Here is an 18,024-nt window from a genome sequence, read left to right on the forward strand (position 1 = left end):
CCGGAACTTTATTGAAGATGTACCACCAATAAAAAATACTATATATATATTGATAAATGTTTTCGTCATATATACAAAACTCTTATATTATATATTTTCACGATAAATATTGGATACATTTTCAATTAATATCACCAGGTTTCCCGTGAATACATACAGCTGAATAAAAGCTTATTGCGGAACTTCACTAATGAGGAACCATAAACTCAACACGGAGCGATCAGCGGCGTGACAGCGAAGCTCGTTCCCGGATTGGCACTTGTAAAGGGAGGCCCATGTGGTGTGTCAGTGAGCGGGCCACAAACTTCAGCACTTTAGGAAGGTTTCACTTGATGATTTCAGGACCTGAATGTTCGCGTAACCCGTTTTTCGAAGATGCTGTTAGAAGCGCTGGACGGAGATGAAACGGTTGTGTTTACGGCCGCTGCCGGTAAGAATGATGCAGGCCAGAGGAAGGTAGCTAGCTAAGCTACCACTGTTTTACATTAAGACTTGCTATACTCGTTCGCATGCAGCTAAGGCACACAGCAACGACTAAGCTAATACTATCAGCTAATTCAAAGCTCGGAAAAGTCCCTTTATTCTTTATTTTTCGGTTAATTCCAACTGTTGTTTTATCGTGTTAGCATATTGTCACCTAGCTGCTGCCCACTCATGGTTGCACTTGCTGCATTGATTTATTAGCTGCTGTCAGTAGCTAAACTCCTTCTAGTTGGCAGCGCTTGATGTTGCATAATGTCTGAACACCTGTTGTACTTTCTAATTGTCAGATCTGTCACCATTTTGACCCTATAGAACAAACATACAGGAAGTGAGGATTTTTTATAACACAGAGTCCAGCTTGAATTAAAAAAAAAAAAAGGTTTGCATCAGAGTATAACTGATTTGGGTGACCTTTACATTTTAATTTTGTAATGTTTTGAATAGATAATAATAACATAAATTGTTATTGGCATGGTTGATAGCTTACCATAGATATTTTAGCATCAGCATGTATAATAAACGATGGTCCATCTATCATTAATGAGCCAATAAACCAGAAGTAATTGCATAACAGAAATGCTAGATATATATTTGAGGTAATTTAGAGACACTTCCCCCTGTGGTCCCCATTGTATTCCTGTCAAACGTGACTAGGCTCGTTTTCGTTCTCCCCCTCAGCCTCTGTGCAGGTCCAGGTGGAGCCAGTGGGTCGATGGTTTGAGGCCTATGTGAAGAGGAGGAACAGGAATGCCTCGGCCTCCTTCCAAGAGCTGGAGGAAGAGGAGGTGTCATCTGAGGAGTCGGAGGATGAGGAGTTTCAGCTGGAGGAATACCCGATGCTCCGGACACTCGACCCTAAAGACTGGAAGGTATTAGTCCCAATCAGAGATTCATTCCACAGGAACAAACTGTTGCAGGATATTTACATATTTCTTCAAGTCTATTTTAATACAACACTCACAAGCTTTATATAGGCTAAAAGAGTCACTGGTTGCTGTACTTATTCTCCCCGTAAAGGCCATGAACCAATACTTGTGAGTGAGGGGTTAGTGTGACAAACTCCTTGTCCCGCTGAAGCTAAATGTGAAGTTTAGCCAGTCTGATTTAGCTGAATCAAGTAGATATTGTTGTCTCTTCAGTGTATTGCATATTATTGCTTTGTATTGGGGCTGCACAATTAATCAAAATAGTGATGAAATCGCAATTTGGCCAAGTGAAATATCCAAATTGCAGGAGTTGCAATTCTTTGAAGACGGTCAAATGTGTCAACAGACCATAAATGAACCATTGTGGTGCGACAGAGATGCCCACGCTTAGAAATCATATTCCTCCAGATGTAATGGAACATGATTGTTTGACCATTTTAATGATTTTTTTTTTCTGCCTGTACCTACAGAGAGTGATTTAACCTCTTTGTCTTGTCACTTGTCAGAATCAGGATCACTATTCTGTCCTGGGGCTCCCTCACCTGAGGTACAAAGCCACACAGAAACAGATCAAAGCTGCCCGTAAGTCTCCTTCCTCCTCCTCCTCCTCCTGCTTTGTGGATGATTTTCTCCTGTTGCTGGTAAAAAAACTTTCTTTTGGTGTCTTTCTCTGCTGTTTCTCACCAGACAAAGCGATCGTGTTGAAGCACCATCCTGACAAAAGGAAAGCTGCAGGAGAGCAGATTGTAGAAGGAGACAATGACTACTTCACCTGTATAACTAAAGGTATGCAACACTGCTACTGACTCTTCTCAACACTGATAATGTTTCGGGGGGGGGGGGGGGCCTGAACTCACTTCACCTCTGTCACCGTTTGAACCTCAGCTATAGAAACCCTGTCTGATCCCGTGAAGAGAAGAGCCTTCGACAGCGTAGATCCCACCTTCGACAACGCCGTGCCTTCAAAGAGCGAAGGCAAAGAAAACTTTTACGAAGTGTTTTCTCCCGTTTTTGAGAGAAATGCAAGATGGTCTTCCAAAAAGCACATACCCAAACTGGGAACCATAGAGTCGTCTTTTGAAGAGGTGGATAATTTTTACTCTTTTTGGTAAGTGGTAGATTTTTTTGGTTGCTTTCTAGTAAGAGACTGAATTATAAGTCAGTGGAGAAGACAAGCTGATGATCTTCTTTCTGCTTTTAAAGGTATAACTTTGACTCATGGAGGGAATTCTCGTACTTGGATGAAGAAGAAAAGGAAAAGGCTGAATGGTGAGCTACTGCATGTCACAGCCATCCACAGTACTGAAGCGAATTCAAGGTTGCGTGTGTGTTCCGACTTCATCTCCTGACTGACATGTTTTTTCCTCCGCAGTCGAGATGAGAGGAGGTGGATCGAAAAGCAGAATCGAGCTTCCAGAGCTCAGAGGAAGAAGGAGGAGATGAACAGAATACGAACACTAGTTGGTACAGTCCTTCAGAGCCGACACACAGCGACATCTCATATCACCGCATATCACAAAGCTGCACACGACCCAACAGTATTCAGTAAAAATCACCACCAATATGAAACATAGTGCACACACTGGTGAGAATGAGTCGGTTCGATCAGGTGTTTTGCTTCCCTGCAGATACTGCCTACAGCTGCGACCCTAGAATAAAGAAATTCAAAGATGACGAAAAAGCCCGAAAGGAATCTGAGAAGAAAGCGAAAGCTGAAGCCAAGAAGAGAGAGCAGGAGGAGAGGGAACGAGTAAGTCTCATCCAAAAACACAACACTGCACACACTGCATGTCCATGAAGTTTGTCTGTAGTTGGTAAATCTATACACATAAATAGTAGAAATAGAAATAGTTAAAATGCTGGAGATGTTTTATGGGATGTATTTCTGTAAGAATGAATATGCAAGTTAAATAGATGGTAGTAGAAGGTGTGTGGCGCACTTCATCAGTCCTCTGCAAAGGAGTCAGTATGTTTGGCCGGTGCACAGCATCAGAATCACAGCATCAGGAGTGTTAAAAATTGATGTCTGATTGGCTGGCTGGCTTTGGTTATGCTTCTGGTGAAAACCCAAAACTTGGAAAAACGGCTCACAAATATATATTTTCAGAAAGAGGGCCAGTCATTTCTTAATACAACCGGACGCTGTAGCTCTTAGTAAATGTTCCTCAGGAGGAAACACTGACCTTGTTGGTTGATATTTAAAGCAGCAGGTTAATCCACATTTGGTTCTGTAGTATTTCCAGCAGTAGGACGGTGAATGTGGGATTAAGTGGAGATAAACTAGAGCAGTGGTAGGTGAACCGTGGCCCGTCAATAAAGAAATGTTTGACCCCCTGACAAAAGCAGAAGTTAGTTTACATCAACATTGTGTAAAAAAAAATTCTACTGCAAATATAAAACAGTGTAAATCGCAGTCATTATGACACGGAGAGAGAGAGAAATACAAAAGTGCTGAAATAAGGTTAATACAGACATAAAATCATTCTCCCCATTTTAAACAGCTTGAGCCCGTTCGACTGTACTAGGTTTGTGTTAACAGCGACGTTTTCATTCAACTAAAGCAGGCCACTGTCTCTGTTGCATCTCCCTTTACACAAAGCAGCATAAACATACATTACAATTTAGCATCTCACCACAAGCTCAGGCCTGGAGGAAGTCAACAAAACAAACCTGCACATCTGCGCAGCACCTGTAAAACCCCTGACCCCCAGAGAACAACGCTGACAAATATGGTTGAAACTAGTTGCTCACACCCTGAACTAGAGCGTGTGTGTGTGTGTTCATGATGATGATGATGATGATGATGATGTCACCCAGTGCAACACTGTGCCTCATTCACGTGTTTTAATTTGGACAATAATGAATAAGATGCATCAGGTTTTGATACACATTAATTGTTGGAGACATTCATTGTCGGTTTGATCTTTTAATAGAATTTGTTGAGTTAGTTAATAAATATAAAACATCACTAAATATCCTTTAAGATAAGGGAATATTTTGTGTCAAACTGTGATTTATTTACTGGGACACGTTAATGTCGCAAAATCATTAATGTCGCTAAAATGTTTGACGTCAGAAAGACGTTGAACAGATGTTCGTTTCACCAGCAGATACTGAACTTCAGATTATTTGAGGTTAAGGTTTTGATGTTTGCTTTGACGCTGTGTCATCACTTCGGTGAACGCTCATCAGTCGGTTTCCTGTGTGTTCATCAGGCCCGGCAGGCGGAGCTGGAGGTTGCTCGTTTGGCAAAAGAGAAGGAGGAAGAGGAGGCCAAGCAGGCGGCCCAGCAGGCGAAGAAGGAGAAGGAGATCCAGAAGAAGGCCATCAAGAAGGAGAGGCAGAAACTCAGGACCACATGCAAGGTTCATCTCCATCAGTCTCACACCCGAAGCGTTCCTGAAGTCGCGCGAAGACGCAGGAGATCTGAAATCTTCGTTAATATTGTCTCACCCTCTCTGCTCACTCACAGAACTGGAATTACTTTGCCGACAATGAAGCTGACAGCGTGAAAATGATGGAGGAAGTGGAAAAGCTCTGTGATAGGCTGGAGCTGACGAGGTACAGTCACAACATCATCGCTGAGATGAATTTTAATGCTTTAAACATTGTTTTGGATACATTTCTGTGGATCAGGGCCCCGAACACAACGTCAATCTGTTGTAACTATGGAAACTTAAGGTCACCCTGAGGAGATGTTTGACAGTATTTTATGGCACCTGTGTGTTTCCAGTCTGCAGTCGCTGAATGAAATCTTGGCCTCAGGCTCAAAAGAAGACAGCAAGACAGCCGTGGACAAGCAGGTAAAAAAAAATCGAGCATTTTTGTTTTTAAATATATTTTTTCTGCATTTTATTTTATACTGATAGACTAGTATGGCAATGCGATGGTGTGTAGTGCTCAGAAGTGTACAAACATGTTGGTGCGTGTTCTCTCAGGTGCAGGAGGTGAACGCTCAGCTGCAGAGGGAGCGGGAGGCCGAGGTGCAGGCGAGACAGGCGGCTCGCAGCGCCGACCAGGCCAGCGGAGGGGGAGGAGCCGGGGGGAAGGGCTGGAACGAGGACGACCTCCAGCTGCTCATCAAAGCCGTCAACCTGTTTCCTGCTGGAACCAACGCCAGGTAGACGGTCACAGTCGAAGCAGCTAGTTGTGCGCAGTAGAAAAGCAGAGAGAAGCGTGTACTTGGCCCGGAGCTGCTCCACTTTATTTTCTCCCAACCACCAGCAACTGGGTTTCCTTCATTCATACTCATATTGTTTTATGTTTCTACAAAACCTTTTCTTTTACTGTTACTCTTCCTTCTTGCTCCCGTTGCTTCATTTGTCCTGTGATACAAGTCTTTTTTTTTATTTTTATTTGTACAAGTAACGTAGATGCAGCAGATTTTTCTGCTGTCTGCAGCCCTGCTTGAACACACTGCGAATTCAGAGTTTATGCAAATAAAAGACAAATAAAATAGTCCTGCCTTTTATTTCTCTTACAGATGGGAAGTCATTGCCAACTACATGAACTTGCACTCCACCAGCGGCATGAAGAGGACGGCCAAAGACGTCATCAACAAAGCCAAGAATCTACAACGACTAGGTGAGTTTAGAACCAGCCTTCTGTAGATTATCTTCAGGGTTGTATTGCATTTCTGCTCCTTCAGTTTATTCATAATACACTGCTGCTTATTAACGCTAATTGAGAGCTTCTGATGGGCTGTTGAAGAATGCAGAACAAAGTCACCTTCCATTGAGCTGAGTATTAGTTGGAAAAAAAGGTTGCATGTATATCTGAACTGGAACTGCCATTTTCTTTTTGCACTGAACAGAAAACATGTCTCTGACCAGATAACATACATTCATAAAAATGTTTTCTCCTGTAAACTTAAGGAAATTTAAAACATTAGTAAAAGTTACTATAAAATATTATAATTAAATGTGGCATATATAGTATATAATCTTTCTTTTGAACTCTACTGTATGATTTGCCATGCTTTGTACGAATTCTGATTGTAAATTAATTTGAAAGAGTTAAAATGTGTGGTGTTGATGTCGTCTCCTCAGATCCGCTGCAGAAAGATCAGATCAACAAAAAAGCCTTTGAGAAGTTCAAGAAGGAGCACACTTCAGTGCCGCCCTCCATAGACAACGCTGTGCCCTCAGAGAGATTCGACGGTGAGTGCGTCTGTAACTGTATGAACTATTAATTCAAATATTGAAATTACAATATGGCCCAGTGCAACAACCAAAACACAGGGGCGGCAGTTTGTTGATAAATGTAAAATGTGGTACAACAACAGACCATAATTTGGTACAGGTCTCAGCAAAAATCACATCATCATTTTCATTTAAATTGAAATGAAAAAATGATTTCAGCTGAACTCATATCACAATATCTGCCAAAATATTTGGAATGCGAATTTTTGGTTTTTTTGCCTATTGTTTTTATTTCTATTCAAAGCATGTGGCAGTATTGTGCTGTGTTGTAGGTGACTGTCTGCCAATATGGCATGTATCATTGGACCGCCTGTATCATGAACAGTTTGAAGCAACATGTTAACACTCTGATTTCCATTCTGGAAAGTTCTGCAGTGTCCATGTCGATGTCAGAGCTAATCAGTGATTCTTTACTGCTTAAACACTTAAGTATGAACAGTTGCAGTTTTTGTATTAATGTCATAATTATTTCGACCTCCAACATCAGAAGTCAAATCTTATTGTACATTCACAGGCTGATCAGTATCTGTGAGCTGTTATGAAAATAGCGATGTAACTGTGTTGTTTCTCCGCCCAGCCTCTGGGAGTGATGGCAACGCTGCTCCCTGGACCACAGAGGAACAGAAACTTCTGGAACAGGCCCTGAAGACCTACCCAGTCAGCACACCTGAGCGGTGGGAGAAGATCGCCGCCGCTGTCCCCGGACGAAGCAAGAAAGACTGTATGAAGAGGTACAAGGTAAGACGACGTGCTGGTCAGGCTGTGAATGAAACTATTACTGTCCTGTCGTATTTCATAAGGCTAATGTCCAATTTCTATAGGAACTATTTAAAGAAGTGTAGAAGAAACTCCACAGTCATATTATGGTAGTTTGGTGCTGTTGAATTGTTGTTTATACTGAAAAGTGGATCATATGTTATAATGCAAAAGCACTGAAAACTACACCCTGATAATCGTACTGGTTTTCTAACCTTCTTCCTTGTGTCTCTGACAGGAACTGGTGGAGATGGTTAAAGCCAAGAAAGCTGCTCAGGAACAAGTGGCAGCCAAGAGCAAAAAATGACAAGAACCACAAAAGACAATAGTATCTGTGTTATTTTAACATTATTGTGTTGGTCTTTATTTTATAATAAAAAATTAAAGGAGGAAAAAATACTAAAGACGAGACTTAAATACTGTGTTTCTGTTTATCTTCTGTACAGGTAACAGGTAATCTGTGCTCAGGTTCTCATCCAGAACATCCCACTGCGGATCTGGTTGTAGTCTGGCAGCTGCTCAATCGGACCTGAGACAAAGACAAGGTGTATTTAATGCACTTGAAACAAAAACTACAAGAAAAAAAAAAAGAAAAAAAGGTATGGTCACTGGTGCACAGAAAATGACAAATTTAAGCTGTCTCATCTGCCACAGAGTACAATTTAAACTAATGCATGTCTCTCTGAATCTCTGATTTAAAAAAAAAAAAAAATTCATCAACATACCAACTGCTGCGATGGCAGGAGCCTTGTTGTAGATGTATTTGGTGCACACGTCCTTAATGGTCTTGGCGTCGATGGCCTGTTGAGGGACAACAAAATGTAAGACACTGCAACCATTTCCCTCCACAACTCTCCAACCAGAAGGTTGAGTAAGGATTATTGAAAACTGGAAACCAATGAGACATCAGGCAGTTTAATTGAACAGGACCAGCAGGACTAAGAAAATCACAAGGTTTGGACTTCATATTGAAGAGTCCCATGTAGAAAAAGTTCCTTAGCGTCAAAATGGCAAAAAATATTGGCAAAATAATCAGCCTCCACATAAATTCTTCAATATTCCTAAACAGTCTGAGGAAACCTTTTTGACATTTAATATCAATTGAAATTGGGGACCCATGTGTATTTTTAGTGAGTGATAAAACAAAACCGTGTCCACTCACATCAATTCTGGCCTCCAGCTCATGCAGAGGGATCCTGCGGCTGTAGCACAACATCTGTCTGCCAATGTCCTCACAGATGGGGGTGGATCCTGGAGAATAAATAAATAAGTCGACATTAAAACCCACGTGACCTTATGCCTCACTGATCTTCAGCGCCGAGTGACGTGACCCTGTCTTACCATCCAGATGCAGGAGCATGTTGGTCTTGAGCAGATTCTTTGCCCGAGCCACCTCGCTCTCCGTCACACTCGTACAAAGAGACATCCTGACAGGGAACAACGACATTCTTCATCCCAACACAAACTTTGAGCAGTGTGTTTACATTTAGACAAACTCAGCATTTATGGGTCAAACCCTCTCTACAGTGTATGTGAGTGTACTTACCACTCCATCTGAGTGAAGTGCATCATGTCCTTGATGGTGCCGGGCTCGCACACCATGTAGAGCCCCCACAGGCCTGTGTCAGTGTAGCAAGTATTGAAGGACTGGAAGCTGTGGCACAGGTTTCCCTGACAGGCCATCTGAGCCAGTTTACTGGACAGGTTCTGGATTCACAAAGGACAGAACCCGACAGGGACGTGAACACGCTGAAGCAGGACCTGAGCTGTGTGTGCCGTCTGTTTAAAAATACACTATTAGAAATGATTAATCTTTATTTATTCATTCAGGTGAATCTCATTGAGATAGAAATCTCATTTTCAAGCAAGACCTGAACGTACTTAAAAAACAATTCATGAACAGATAGTCAAAAAAGAATTCACAATACAATTTAAATAACAAACAATAAAATTAAATAATAAAATGTTTTATCAGAATTATAAGAAAATTATTTTGTTTGATGAAAACAGTTTCTCATTTCACAATCTCCATCCAATCTTAATTCTGACATAACAAGTGGTCAGTACTTTACTTTTCCTCACAGTACTAATTATGTCAACTCAAAGTAAGATTATTACCACAAGAACAAAAAAAACTATGTCCTGTGTAATAACCCTCAAAGATATAAGAGAAAAGTCAATTTAACTGGCAATTAATGTGTTTAGTCAGTGGCTGACCGTGTGTGTGTTCCTTTAAATGATGTGGTCTTTGTATTCTAGAAATTTTGCTGTCAAAACAAAACCCCCCTATCCTAAGATATTTGCACAACACAATACATCTACAAAGAAAAAGCAAAAAAAGAAGAAACAGTGTGGCATCATTTACAAGAATTAATTTGGGGTATTTAAACTCTCTAGTGCAGCTTGGAGGAAGAAATCTAAACCGAACGTTAAATTAGAGCTGAGTCACTTTGTGCCAGTTTCACCAGTACCCACCACGCCTCCACCGAACGAGCGGTCCCAGTTTCCAATGAGCGTGTTTGCCACCATGAGGGGGATGGTGTCAGGGTGAGACCATCCAACTGCCTCCACAGCGATGGCGATGTGAGCCAAGGGCATCTTGTCGTCACGCACGCGGATCTGAAGCAACAGAAAGACACAGTCTGTAATTATTACACCGTTCTTAATTCCACACTGTCCTTCCCTGACAAATAATACAGTTGTCTATTATCTCTATCTATCTATTGTCTATTATGTTTTTTTTTCATTTAATATGAGACAATGAGAATAAATAATACATTTAAAATTTTCAAAATACTAAAAAATATTTCACATGACAAGATTGAATTTTAAAAGCCGAGGCCTAGAACACAATAACAATGTGTGGTGTGAGCCTGAATACTTGACCTTACCTCACTTCCTGTGAAGAGGCAGAGGGGAAGTGCAGGTGCTTCACCTTGATACCTGCCAGGGAGTTTTCCAAAGTGATACTTGGCCAAATCGATGAGCTCATCATGTGAAACTCCTAATTAAACACAGATCACAGAAATACCCAGCAGGTCAGAAAGTACAATGTTGAAGTGATATTTCGTTTTGGTTTGAATTCATGACTGTGGTTTGCTGTGAGTTCATGAAAAATCAACAGGAATATTACACCAACACGAGATTCTTATCTTTTCCATTTGTCTAATTCATATTGTTTTATAGGTTCATATCAAACTAACACATCGACTCGTATTAACCTAAGGTGAGGGATAAACAGCTCTGACCTCCAGCAGCAGCCAGCACTATTCTGGGGCCTTTGTAGTGAGTGGTGATATATTCAACCAGGTCTCCTCTGTTGATGGTCCTTCAGCACAAACAAAGAAAGATATTCAGAACATTTCTTAAGTCAGTCTCCAGCAGAAAAGCCAGACTTCATCACCACAAATCAAAGCAGTTGTGGATTAAAAATGAATGCACGGTCTTACTTGATGTTCTCGGTGGGGCCCAGGATGGTCCGGCCCAAAGCTGTGGACTGATACGCTGTAGCATGCAGGTAGTCAAAGACCACTTCCTGTAGATTGGTCTCCACTTCCTGCATCTCTCTGAGGATGACCCCTCGCTCCCTCTCGATCTCCGCCTCACCCAGCGTACTGTTCTGGATGATGTCAGCCAGGATCTCCACAGCTTGAGACAAAAACACAGGAAATATTTGAATTGGAGAAATGAAACTTTTTTTTGTCATTATTCAAACACATTTGTTAATGATGTTCAGTACATGCAAGGTGTTATTATGTAATGTGGTGTACTTTACTGTTTGGTTTACTTAACAATCATCAAACTCAGTCTACGATTTCCTACATTTCCCAGAATGCCTTTTGACACCTGGGATCTACCATGTTAAGTGATGCTCTGATTATTAAATCTAATATGCAATTCTGTGAAGAGAATTGACATGGGTGGATTCTGTTCATCATTCATGGTCATTTCTACATCTCAGTGAGGCCTTAATCTCACTCTGACATTCAGCTCTGCTGTGTTCTGCTGTATTGTACCTCGTGGCAGATCCTTAGAGAAAGCTTTGGCATAATACACAGTTTGCTCCCGGGACGTGTAGGCATTCAGGTGAGCCCCCATGTTCTCAATCTCCAGCTCCAGATCCAGCTGGGACCGTTTCCTGGTGCCCTGACACACACACAGGTGAACAAACCTTGTAATATGTTTTGCATCATTACAGACAGATTTATTTACTAAGAACTACAATGAACTGTTTTCTTTATAATTGATAAGAAACAGTTAAAGACAAACCAGTAAGTCCAGGTAACAGTAGTAAAATATTGTTGCATTCCTGCCGTCTCACCTTAAATGCCATGTGTTCGAGGAAGTGTGCTGTGCCATTATTTCTCTCATTCTCATAGCGACTGCCGGCATCTATCCAGAGCCCCACCTGGAAAATGTCAGTGATTCATATTCAGGGATTATATCCACAGACTGTTACCAGACCACAACTTCACACATATACCTGAGGGATGCTACCCTTTGTGTTGATGGAGCTAGACTCTGAAACTAAATGTTTTTAGGCACTGAAATGATCCCTTGAGTTAAACTACTTGTTTATGAGGGAGGTAACCTTTAACCTACTGTGCAAGTGGTAAGTCCAGCGTCCTCAGAAGCCACCCGGAGTCCGTTCTCTAAAGTGGTCACCTTGGTTTCAGGAACATTTAGAGCCACCTGGTGAGCAGCCTGGGTAGCCAAGAGTCTGTGAGGTCCAACTGAGAGCTGGAGAGGCGGAGCAAAGATGGGAATTAACTAACAGTCATGATGACACTTCGCTTTTAGGACACTGACGTAAGTTGTTACCAGTCACCTGACAGTGGTCAATAATTTTATTTTGTCTTCAATAGTTTCACAGAATTACACAAGAAAAACTTCAAACAATACTTAAAGAATTCATCTTGGAATAGCCGAGCATGACGTAGTTGTTAGCTAACTTTAGCAAACACTTAGCCTGACAGGCCATGCCGGGAGGTTTTGCTCCGTGAAACTGTACACTGACATCTGTCAAGGAACTGTCAAGGGAGTATTATATCATAAATATGACTGTTAACACATTCATCTTACCGTACTTAAAGAATTCGTCTTTAATAAATGTCTTTGAAGGAGATATCTCCCAGCAGACGTGAGACGTTGTAAGGACGCCGCCATATTGTTTCTGTCACACTGCGCAAGTGCGGTTTTTCACTGACGCAATCAGTACACAACATCCGGCGGGATGATTTTATTACGAAAATAAAAACCTTAAAGACTAAAAGCCAATATAATAAATAAATAAATAAATAAATAAATACAATAATAATCTTAAAATAAACAAAAGTTATACTGACAAAAGAAAAAACTGAAATACTACGTTTTCCTCTATTCTTATACCTCTGTATGCTCCTAAAAACGCAATACAATATTTTCCATTAAGTTCAAATATGACGATAGAAAAATCTAAATAAAGTTTATTTTCTACTGATATCGAGATATTGACAAAGTGCTTCATAGCCCCACAAAAATGCATCACAATGAAAAATGTTCAATTTAGTTTGATTTCAAAATAACTTGATTTGACGTTTACATCTGAAAAGCAAGTGTGCAGTAAAATATTTTACATGTCTGTGATATGATGATTAAAATGATTCGTAGTTAGCAGGTAATTAGTACTGTTGGTCTTAGTCAAGACATATTTGGACGTAATTCCAACTTTTTTTTTTTATCATGTTAAATATATCAAATATATATTTGCTCGTTGTAAGAAGAAATACATAAGTTCAACACATTTTCTTCTTCCTTGGTCACGTTTATTTTGAAAGGGTGTGACAGTTGGAAGACGGAAGTGTGACTTTAGCCTAGCGCGAATTTTCTTCTGAGGGTCTTTCAAGTTTCCCTATTGATTGTTAACCTCATCATAACAGTTCACAGTGAGTGGAAGAGCCGAGCAAGACTAAAACAGAAGTGTATACAGAGCCGAAAGTGAGCTGCTGTGTCAGACATCTGACGGTATTTCTTTTTTTAAGTTGTTTGATTCTTTGCCAGGTTTAATATTAAGCTCTGTTGTATCGTTAGCTGCTCATGCTGTATAGTTAGCTGTTATCGCTAATTAGTAGCCCTGACTTTAGGTGATGCATTAAAACAGCAGTCAACAGCCGTTATCTTTGGTGTGGCTTCCAGACAAGAAATGGCGGATGGCGGAGATCTAATGGACGGTGATCTGGAAGATGGGGAGATCTCCGGGTCCGGTTCGGATACTGAGATGGGAACTGCAGCAGCACAAGGCCGACCTCAAGTTGTTGCTTTCAGCAGGCAGTCCTTCCAGAGCAGAGACGCCGCCCAGCCTCCTCCAGCCGCCTACCGCACGGTGGAGTCCAGCGACAGTGACCCGGAGTCGTCGGACGAGGAGGCGGCTGTCTGGCGTCGGAAGCGCCAGAAAGTGTCCAGCGCTCCCCAGGCACCTGCCTGCACCACCCGGCCAGGTCCTACGCGCCTGCCCGTGCCTAGCGTCCTGGCAGGCCGCAAGGTGAACAACATTTGGGGCTCTGTGGTCCAGGAGCAGTGCCAGGAAGCCATAACTGCAGAGCTTGGCATATTTGGCATGGAAGGTGAAGTTAGCATGTCCAGCAGAAATGTGGAGACTTATAACTTTGTCCTGGCACGTAAGATAATGGAGAAAGAGAGGGAGGTGGAGAGGCAGTCTAAGGATGAAGGAGAGGTGAGCATGCTGGATTCCCAGCTGGAGGACTACATGAAGGGCCGGGGGCCAGAGGAGAGTGCAGGATATGATGCAAAAAGGAAGAGAGCAGCTAAAGACAGACTGGGCCCCAGAGCTGAGATGGACATCAAGGGCCGGTATGAAATCACAGAGGATGACCCTGAGGATAAAGTGATAGATGAGATAGCACACAGGCTGCAAGAGCCTAAAAAAGAACTGATAGAACGTGTTGTTACAGTCGTTGGAAAGAAAAAAGCCATAGAACTGCTTGGCGAGACTGCCACGCTGGAGGAAAATGGCGGAGTATACACCATGGATGGTAGCAGGCGACGAACACCTGGTGGGGTGTATCTCAACCTGCTGAAGAACACGCCCAGCATCACCAAGGCCCAGATCAGAAAGATATTCTTTGAGGAACACCAGAAAGAGTACAAGAGCAAGAAAGCTGCTCAGAAGAGGAGGCGGCACATGGTGGCCAAGAAGATGAAGCAGGCCATCGGCACACTTAATTTGCAGGAGCACGACGACGTCTCCAGGGAGACTTTCGCCAGTGATACCAATGAGGCCTTGGAGTCATTGGAGGAGGCTGCGGAAGAGGAAGAGGAGGGGCAGGAGGAAGCTGCTGTGGGGACTGAGGAGACAGCAGTGGTCTACAACTCTGCTGACCTGGAGGTTTTCTGAGGACTGATTGAACTCTGAGAGGTCTAAAAAAAAAAAAAAAAAAAGGATAACTTGGACTAATGTTAACATGAAACACTGAAAGCACTGTATACGTGATGAATACAGAATGAAACCTGAGTGTCCTTTTCTACCTTAGCAATAAAAGGGGAATTTAAAATATTGTTTTTGTTTGATACAGCATGTATTAGATCTCATCAGAAACTGGGTAAGACTTACATGTTGGTTTGATTTGTGATGCAAATGTTGTTTGCCTTTAAATCAAAACTATCAAAAACTTACCTAAATTGTTGCAACATATATGTTGTTGATTTTCAAATCTAATCTTATAATTTTCATCACAAGGTCTTGTTTGATTCATTCGTTTAATTGTGTCTGAAATAAATAAAGGTGACTTGGTAAAATTACAGGTGCTTTGTACACTGGCCTTCCTTTATGTTCCTCATAAGAAAAATAATTATTATAGTTACTTTTTGGCATTAGGTACAGATTCAGTATATCGGCTGTATATCATGACATCTGTTTTCATACACAATATAAAGTCAGAAAACCACAACACAAAATACTAGTTTAAAAAGGTATTGTAATGCAGAAGGTTGTACACTAGATGGCAGACACTATTTCCTACACGGACAGACAACAAGATGAAGTAAGTACAACCAAATAAAAGAACACAATACAAAAAGCAGTTGAATAGAATGTTAGGTATGGATCAAAATGTTAGATATCTTTGAAAAAAATAATGAGACCAAACAAATAGTTCCTATGACAATCGTTGACTGTGTTTTGTGGAACTCATGAGCATGTGTACTGATAGGAGGATTCATTATTCAGTTTGTGGCTGATCCTAATTTCACACTCGTCGTCTACACTGATGGACATTGCTCTTTGGTACAATGACAGTCACCCTAATCAGCTGCGATACACCACTACCATGGCAGGTTTGCACAATCTCCATCTTTCTGAATAAATCTTTATTCTTGCATTTACCAGACACAATAGGTGGATGGCAGCAAAGGTCTGATTATGGTGGCAGCGCAGCATGAACTTCACCGAAACATTAATTCATGTTCATCCCATTACAAGACTGAATTTACACAATGGAAACACAAAATTAGTTCATAAAAAATCTTTATATCAGACATAATTATTCATAAAGCTTTAGTTTATGGATTATTTCTGTTATTTCATTATAATTTATTGAAAGTTTGTTGGCATGAACTGTGTAATTTGGTAGTAATTATCAGGAAAATGAAGACAATGCAGATAGTTCATTGGAATTGGTTTATAAGCTATTGTGGATTTCCAGAGGAATTTCACAAAAAAACTGCAAATGGTAAATATTGATCGTTCATTTGTTATTTGTAACTTTATTCTCCATATATGTTGAATTGTATTCTTGTATAAAAATAGCAGATTTTTGCTAACTTGCTGCTGTCCACTAAAACACTCTACAGTAGGTTAGCCTAGCTTAGTAATTACTTGGAATTAAATAACTGCAAGAGCACAATTTAAACACTGTATAATTACCTATAATTAGTGCCAAACTACATGGTTATTACCTTAAAACTTGCTAGGAAATTATTAGGGATTTACTGACTTGTAAAATAAAGTGTTATGAAGACTAAGAAAATGTGTTATTTAAAGCTGCATCAACTGATTTTTCCAGTAGAGGAATAAGTTGTAAATACTTTTGATATATTATCACCTTATTCAATTGTTACTGTAAAGCAAACAAATCAGCATTTTTTTTTTTTGCTTGAATAAAACATCCGCTGTTTGATGCTTCTGAAAACAGGGTTAATGAAAGCAGGTTTTTTTGTCGTAAAACTAAAAGAATGAGCTAAAAGAGGCTAAAAAGCTAAAAAGAGTTAAGGGAAATTCTGGTGTTCAATTAGTGCAGCTTTAATGTTCCATTTACAACAGGGTCCGTAAACTGGCACATAGTTTCGTTTTTAAACAAATGTGCCTCGACTGAAGCAGCTGCATCTGAATCAAAATAAAAGCATACAGTCGCCCCACAGCTCCAGGGGAGAATGAAAGCCTTTAATGGTGACAGTGGATTTGTCAGCTGAAGCGCCTTGGAAATGATCATTATCTCTGCTCATGGCTGCAACATGAAAGGCCCCGGCATTCTGGCAGAAATACGTTTGATAATCCCACCACTTATGGCTGTTTTCATATTTGCTGGCGGATATGTCTTTTCTGATAAGCCTTCACTGTGTACATCATGATTCCGTTCGGCAATTAGGCAAGCTGATTAAGGTTGGTGAAAGGTGCGGAGATCAGCTTCCTGCGATTGAGTTTTACTGCCACTTCATCTGCTCATGTGCAGGGTTTATTGCATGTGTTACCACTGAAGAAGAAGGAGGTGGTTTACTGTTCATATGACGACAAACAGACTTGTATTGTTTGCTTTAATGTTAAAGGCGATCAAAGCAGGATTATCAAAGATATTCCAGTTGCAGGAGGTGACTGATGTTCTGCCTTGTCTTATTCATGTGGAATTGTTACACGCGGTCTCTGGTCTGAGGACCTCTGTATCTGTCACCTGGCAACAAACTTGTTGCCTGGATACAACACGCTGTTTCTTATTTCCATTGGATCAAATAGGACCAGGGTTGAAAGACTTGTATCTTTGGACAGGATGGGGGAGGTGGTGCATGATGTCAGCATCCAGAGAGGTTGTCAACGAATATAATAAATGTCTATGTGGTGTTTGGGTGCCACAAATGTATCATTACAGACACTACCGTTCCTCGAGCATCTGCTCTTTGTGGTTTTAGGTTTGTCTGCTATCAGTGAGCTTTCATGGATGAATGGCTCACTGCCCGGTAAGTCACAAATCAGGAAATCGGAGGAGGCAGTTCAAAAACTGTTTTCTTCCTCTAATGATCACATGAGTGGAAGTAAAATACAATCTAAGTTTATCGGTGCACCCCTGCTGACCCACAGAACCCAGAGCTAATTTCGGAGCGATGACAGAGGCAAGAACCCCACCACAATTAGACATCTGATCCATGACTAAGCAGAGAGAGGTTGCAATTTTCAGTGTGTCTTTCTCTCACAGTCACATGTTCTTAGAGCTGCTGCAAGTGGCCAGAAGAACAGCAGTAAAGGTGAGTTAGATAACATCATCAGAGGACTATTGAGAACAATCGGTGACTCATCACTTTCACCAAAACAAAGTCGACACAGTTGGGAGGAGAAAAGAGATGATGGATCACGTTCATAAAGTGTGTGGCCTCAGGGGATGATGTCACTTTAG

At 41.1% G+C, this 18,024-nt stretch overlaps 3 protein-coding genes across 4 annotated transcripts; 2 read left to right on the forward strand and 1 right to left on the reverse strand.

The window, feature by feature from the left end:
* Positions 1 to 225: 225 nt before the first annotated feature.
* Positions 226 to 7,783, forward strand: dnajc2 (DnaJ (Hsp40) homolog, subfamily C, member 2). The gene is made up of 16 exons (XM_056368122.1): positions 226 to 430; positions 1,162 to 1,352; positions 1,916 to 1,991; positions 2,097 to 2,195; positions 2,295 to 2,517; positions 2,613 to 2,678; positions 2,782 to 2,873; positions 3,038 to 3,159; positions 4,625 to 4,774; positions 4,882 to 4,970; positions 5,143 to 5,212; positions 5,348 to 5,529; positions 5,893 to 5,993; positions 6,458 to 6,568; positions 7,188 to 7,348; positions 7,605 to 7,783. Exons 1-16 carry the CDS (start codon positions 376 to 378, stop codon positions 7,671 to 7,673), a joined length of 1,857 nt encoding a protein of 618 aa, XP_056224097.1. The 5' UTR covers positions 226 to 375; the 3' UTR covers positions 7,674 to 7,783.
* On the reverse strand, positions 7,698 to 12,593 carry pmpcb (peptidase, mitochondrial processing subunit beta). The gene is made up of 13 exons (XM_056368123.1): positions 12,449 to 12,593; positions 11,969 to 12,106; positions 11,688 to 11,774; positions 11,383 to 11,512; positions 10,816 to 11,014; positions 10,615 to 10,694; positions 10,258 to 10,370; positions 9,842 to 9,985; positions 8,913 to 9,073; positions 8,708 to 8,793; positions 8,529 to 8,617; positions 8,092 to 8,167; positions 7,698 to 7,895 (listed from the first exon to the last, which is right to left on the reverse strand). The coding sequence occupies exons 1-13, from the start codon at positions 12,530 to 12,532 to the stop codon at positions 7,831 to 7,833; spliced, it is 1,452 nt and encodes a 483-aa protein (XP_056224098.1). The 5' UTR covers positions 12,533 to 12,593; the 3' UTR covers positions 7,698 to 7,830.
* Positions 12,594 to 13,182: 589 nt separating this feature from the next.
* On the forward strand, positions 13,183 to 15,165 carry phax (phosphorylated adaptor for RNA export). Of its 2 annotated transcripts, none has more exons than XM_056368125.1 (2): positions 13,183 to 13,369; positions 13,541 to 15,165. In XM_056368125.1, exon 2 carries the CDS (start codon positions 13,548 to 13,550, stop codon positions 14,757 to 14,759), a length of 1,212 nt encoding a protein of 403 aa, XP_056224100.1. In that variant the 5' UTR covers positions 13,183 to 13,369; positions 13,541 to 13,547; the 3' UTR covers positions 14,760 to 15,165. The 2 variants fall into 2 exon arrangements, with proteins under 2 accessions (XP_056224100.1, XP_056224101.1); XM_056368126.1 differs by having other exon boundaries at positions 13,184 to 13,342.
* The last annotated feature ends 2,859 nt before the right edge of the window (positions 15,166 to 18,024 follow it).

The sequence above is a fragment of the Seriola aureovittata genome, chromosome 22 (genome assembly GCF_021018895.1).
Source record: "Seriola aureovittata isolate HTS-2021-v1 ecotype China chromosome 22, ASM2101889v1, whole genome shotgun sequence".
Classification (NCBI taxonomy): Eukaryota; Metazoa; Chordata; class Actinopteri; order Carangiformes; family Carangidae; genus Seriola; species Seriola aureovittata.

Bases quoted from the DNA above. Each gene is read 5' to 3' on its own strand.
- phax (XM_056368125.1), top strand. From the start codon at position 13,548: ATGGCGGATGGCGGAGATCTAATGGACGGTGATCTGGAAGATGGGGAG.
- pmpcb (XM_056368123.1), bottom strand. From the start codon at position 12,532: ATGGCGGCGTCCTTACAACGTCTCACGTCTGCTGGGAGATATCTCCTT. The intron at 11,015-11,382 runs GTACAATACAGC...TTTTGTCTCAAG, and splicing joins CTCTAAGGATCTGCCACGAG to CTGTGGAGATCCTGGCTGAC. The intron at 8,794-8,912 runs GTAAGTACACTC...GTTCCCTGTCAG, and splicing joins CACTTCACTCAGATGGAGTG to GATGTCTCTTTGTACGAGTG.
- dnajc2 (XM_056368122.1), top strand. From the start codon at position 376: ATGCTGTTAGAAGCGCTGGACGGAGATGAAACGGTTGTGTTTACGGCC. The intron at 4,775-4,881 runs GTTCATCTCCAT...GCTCACTCACAG, and splicing joins AACTCAGGACCACATGCAAG to AACTGGAATTACTTTGCCGA. The intron at 5,213-5,347 runs GTAAAAAAAAAT...GTGTTCTCTCAG, and splicing joins AGACAGCCGTGGACAAGCAG to GTGCAGGAGGTGAACGCTCA.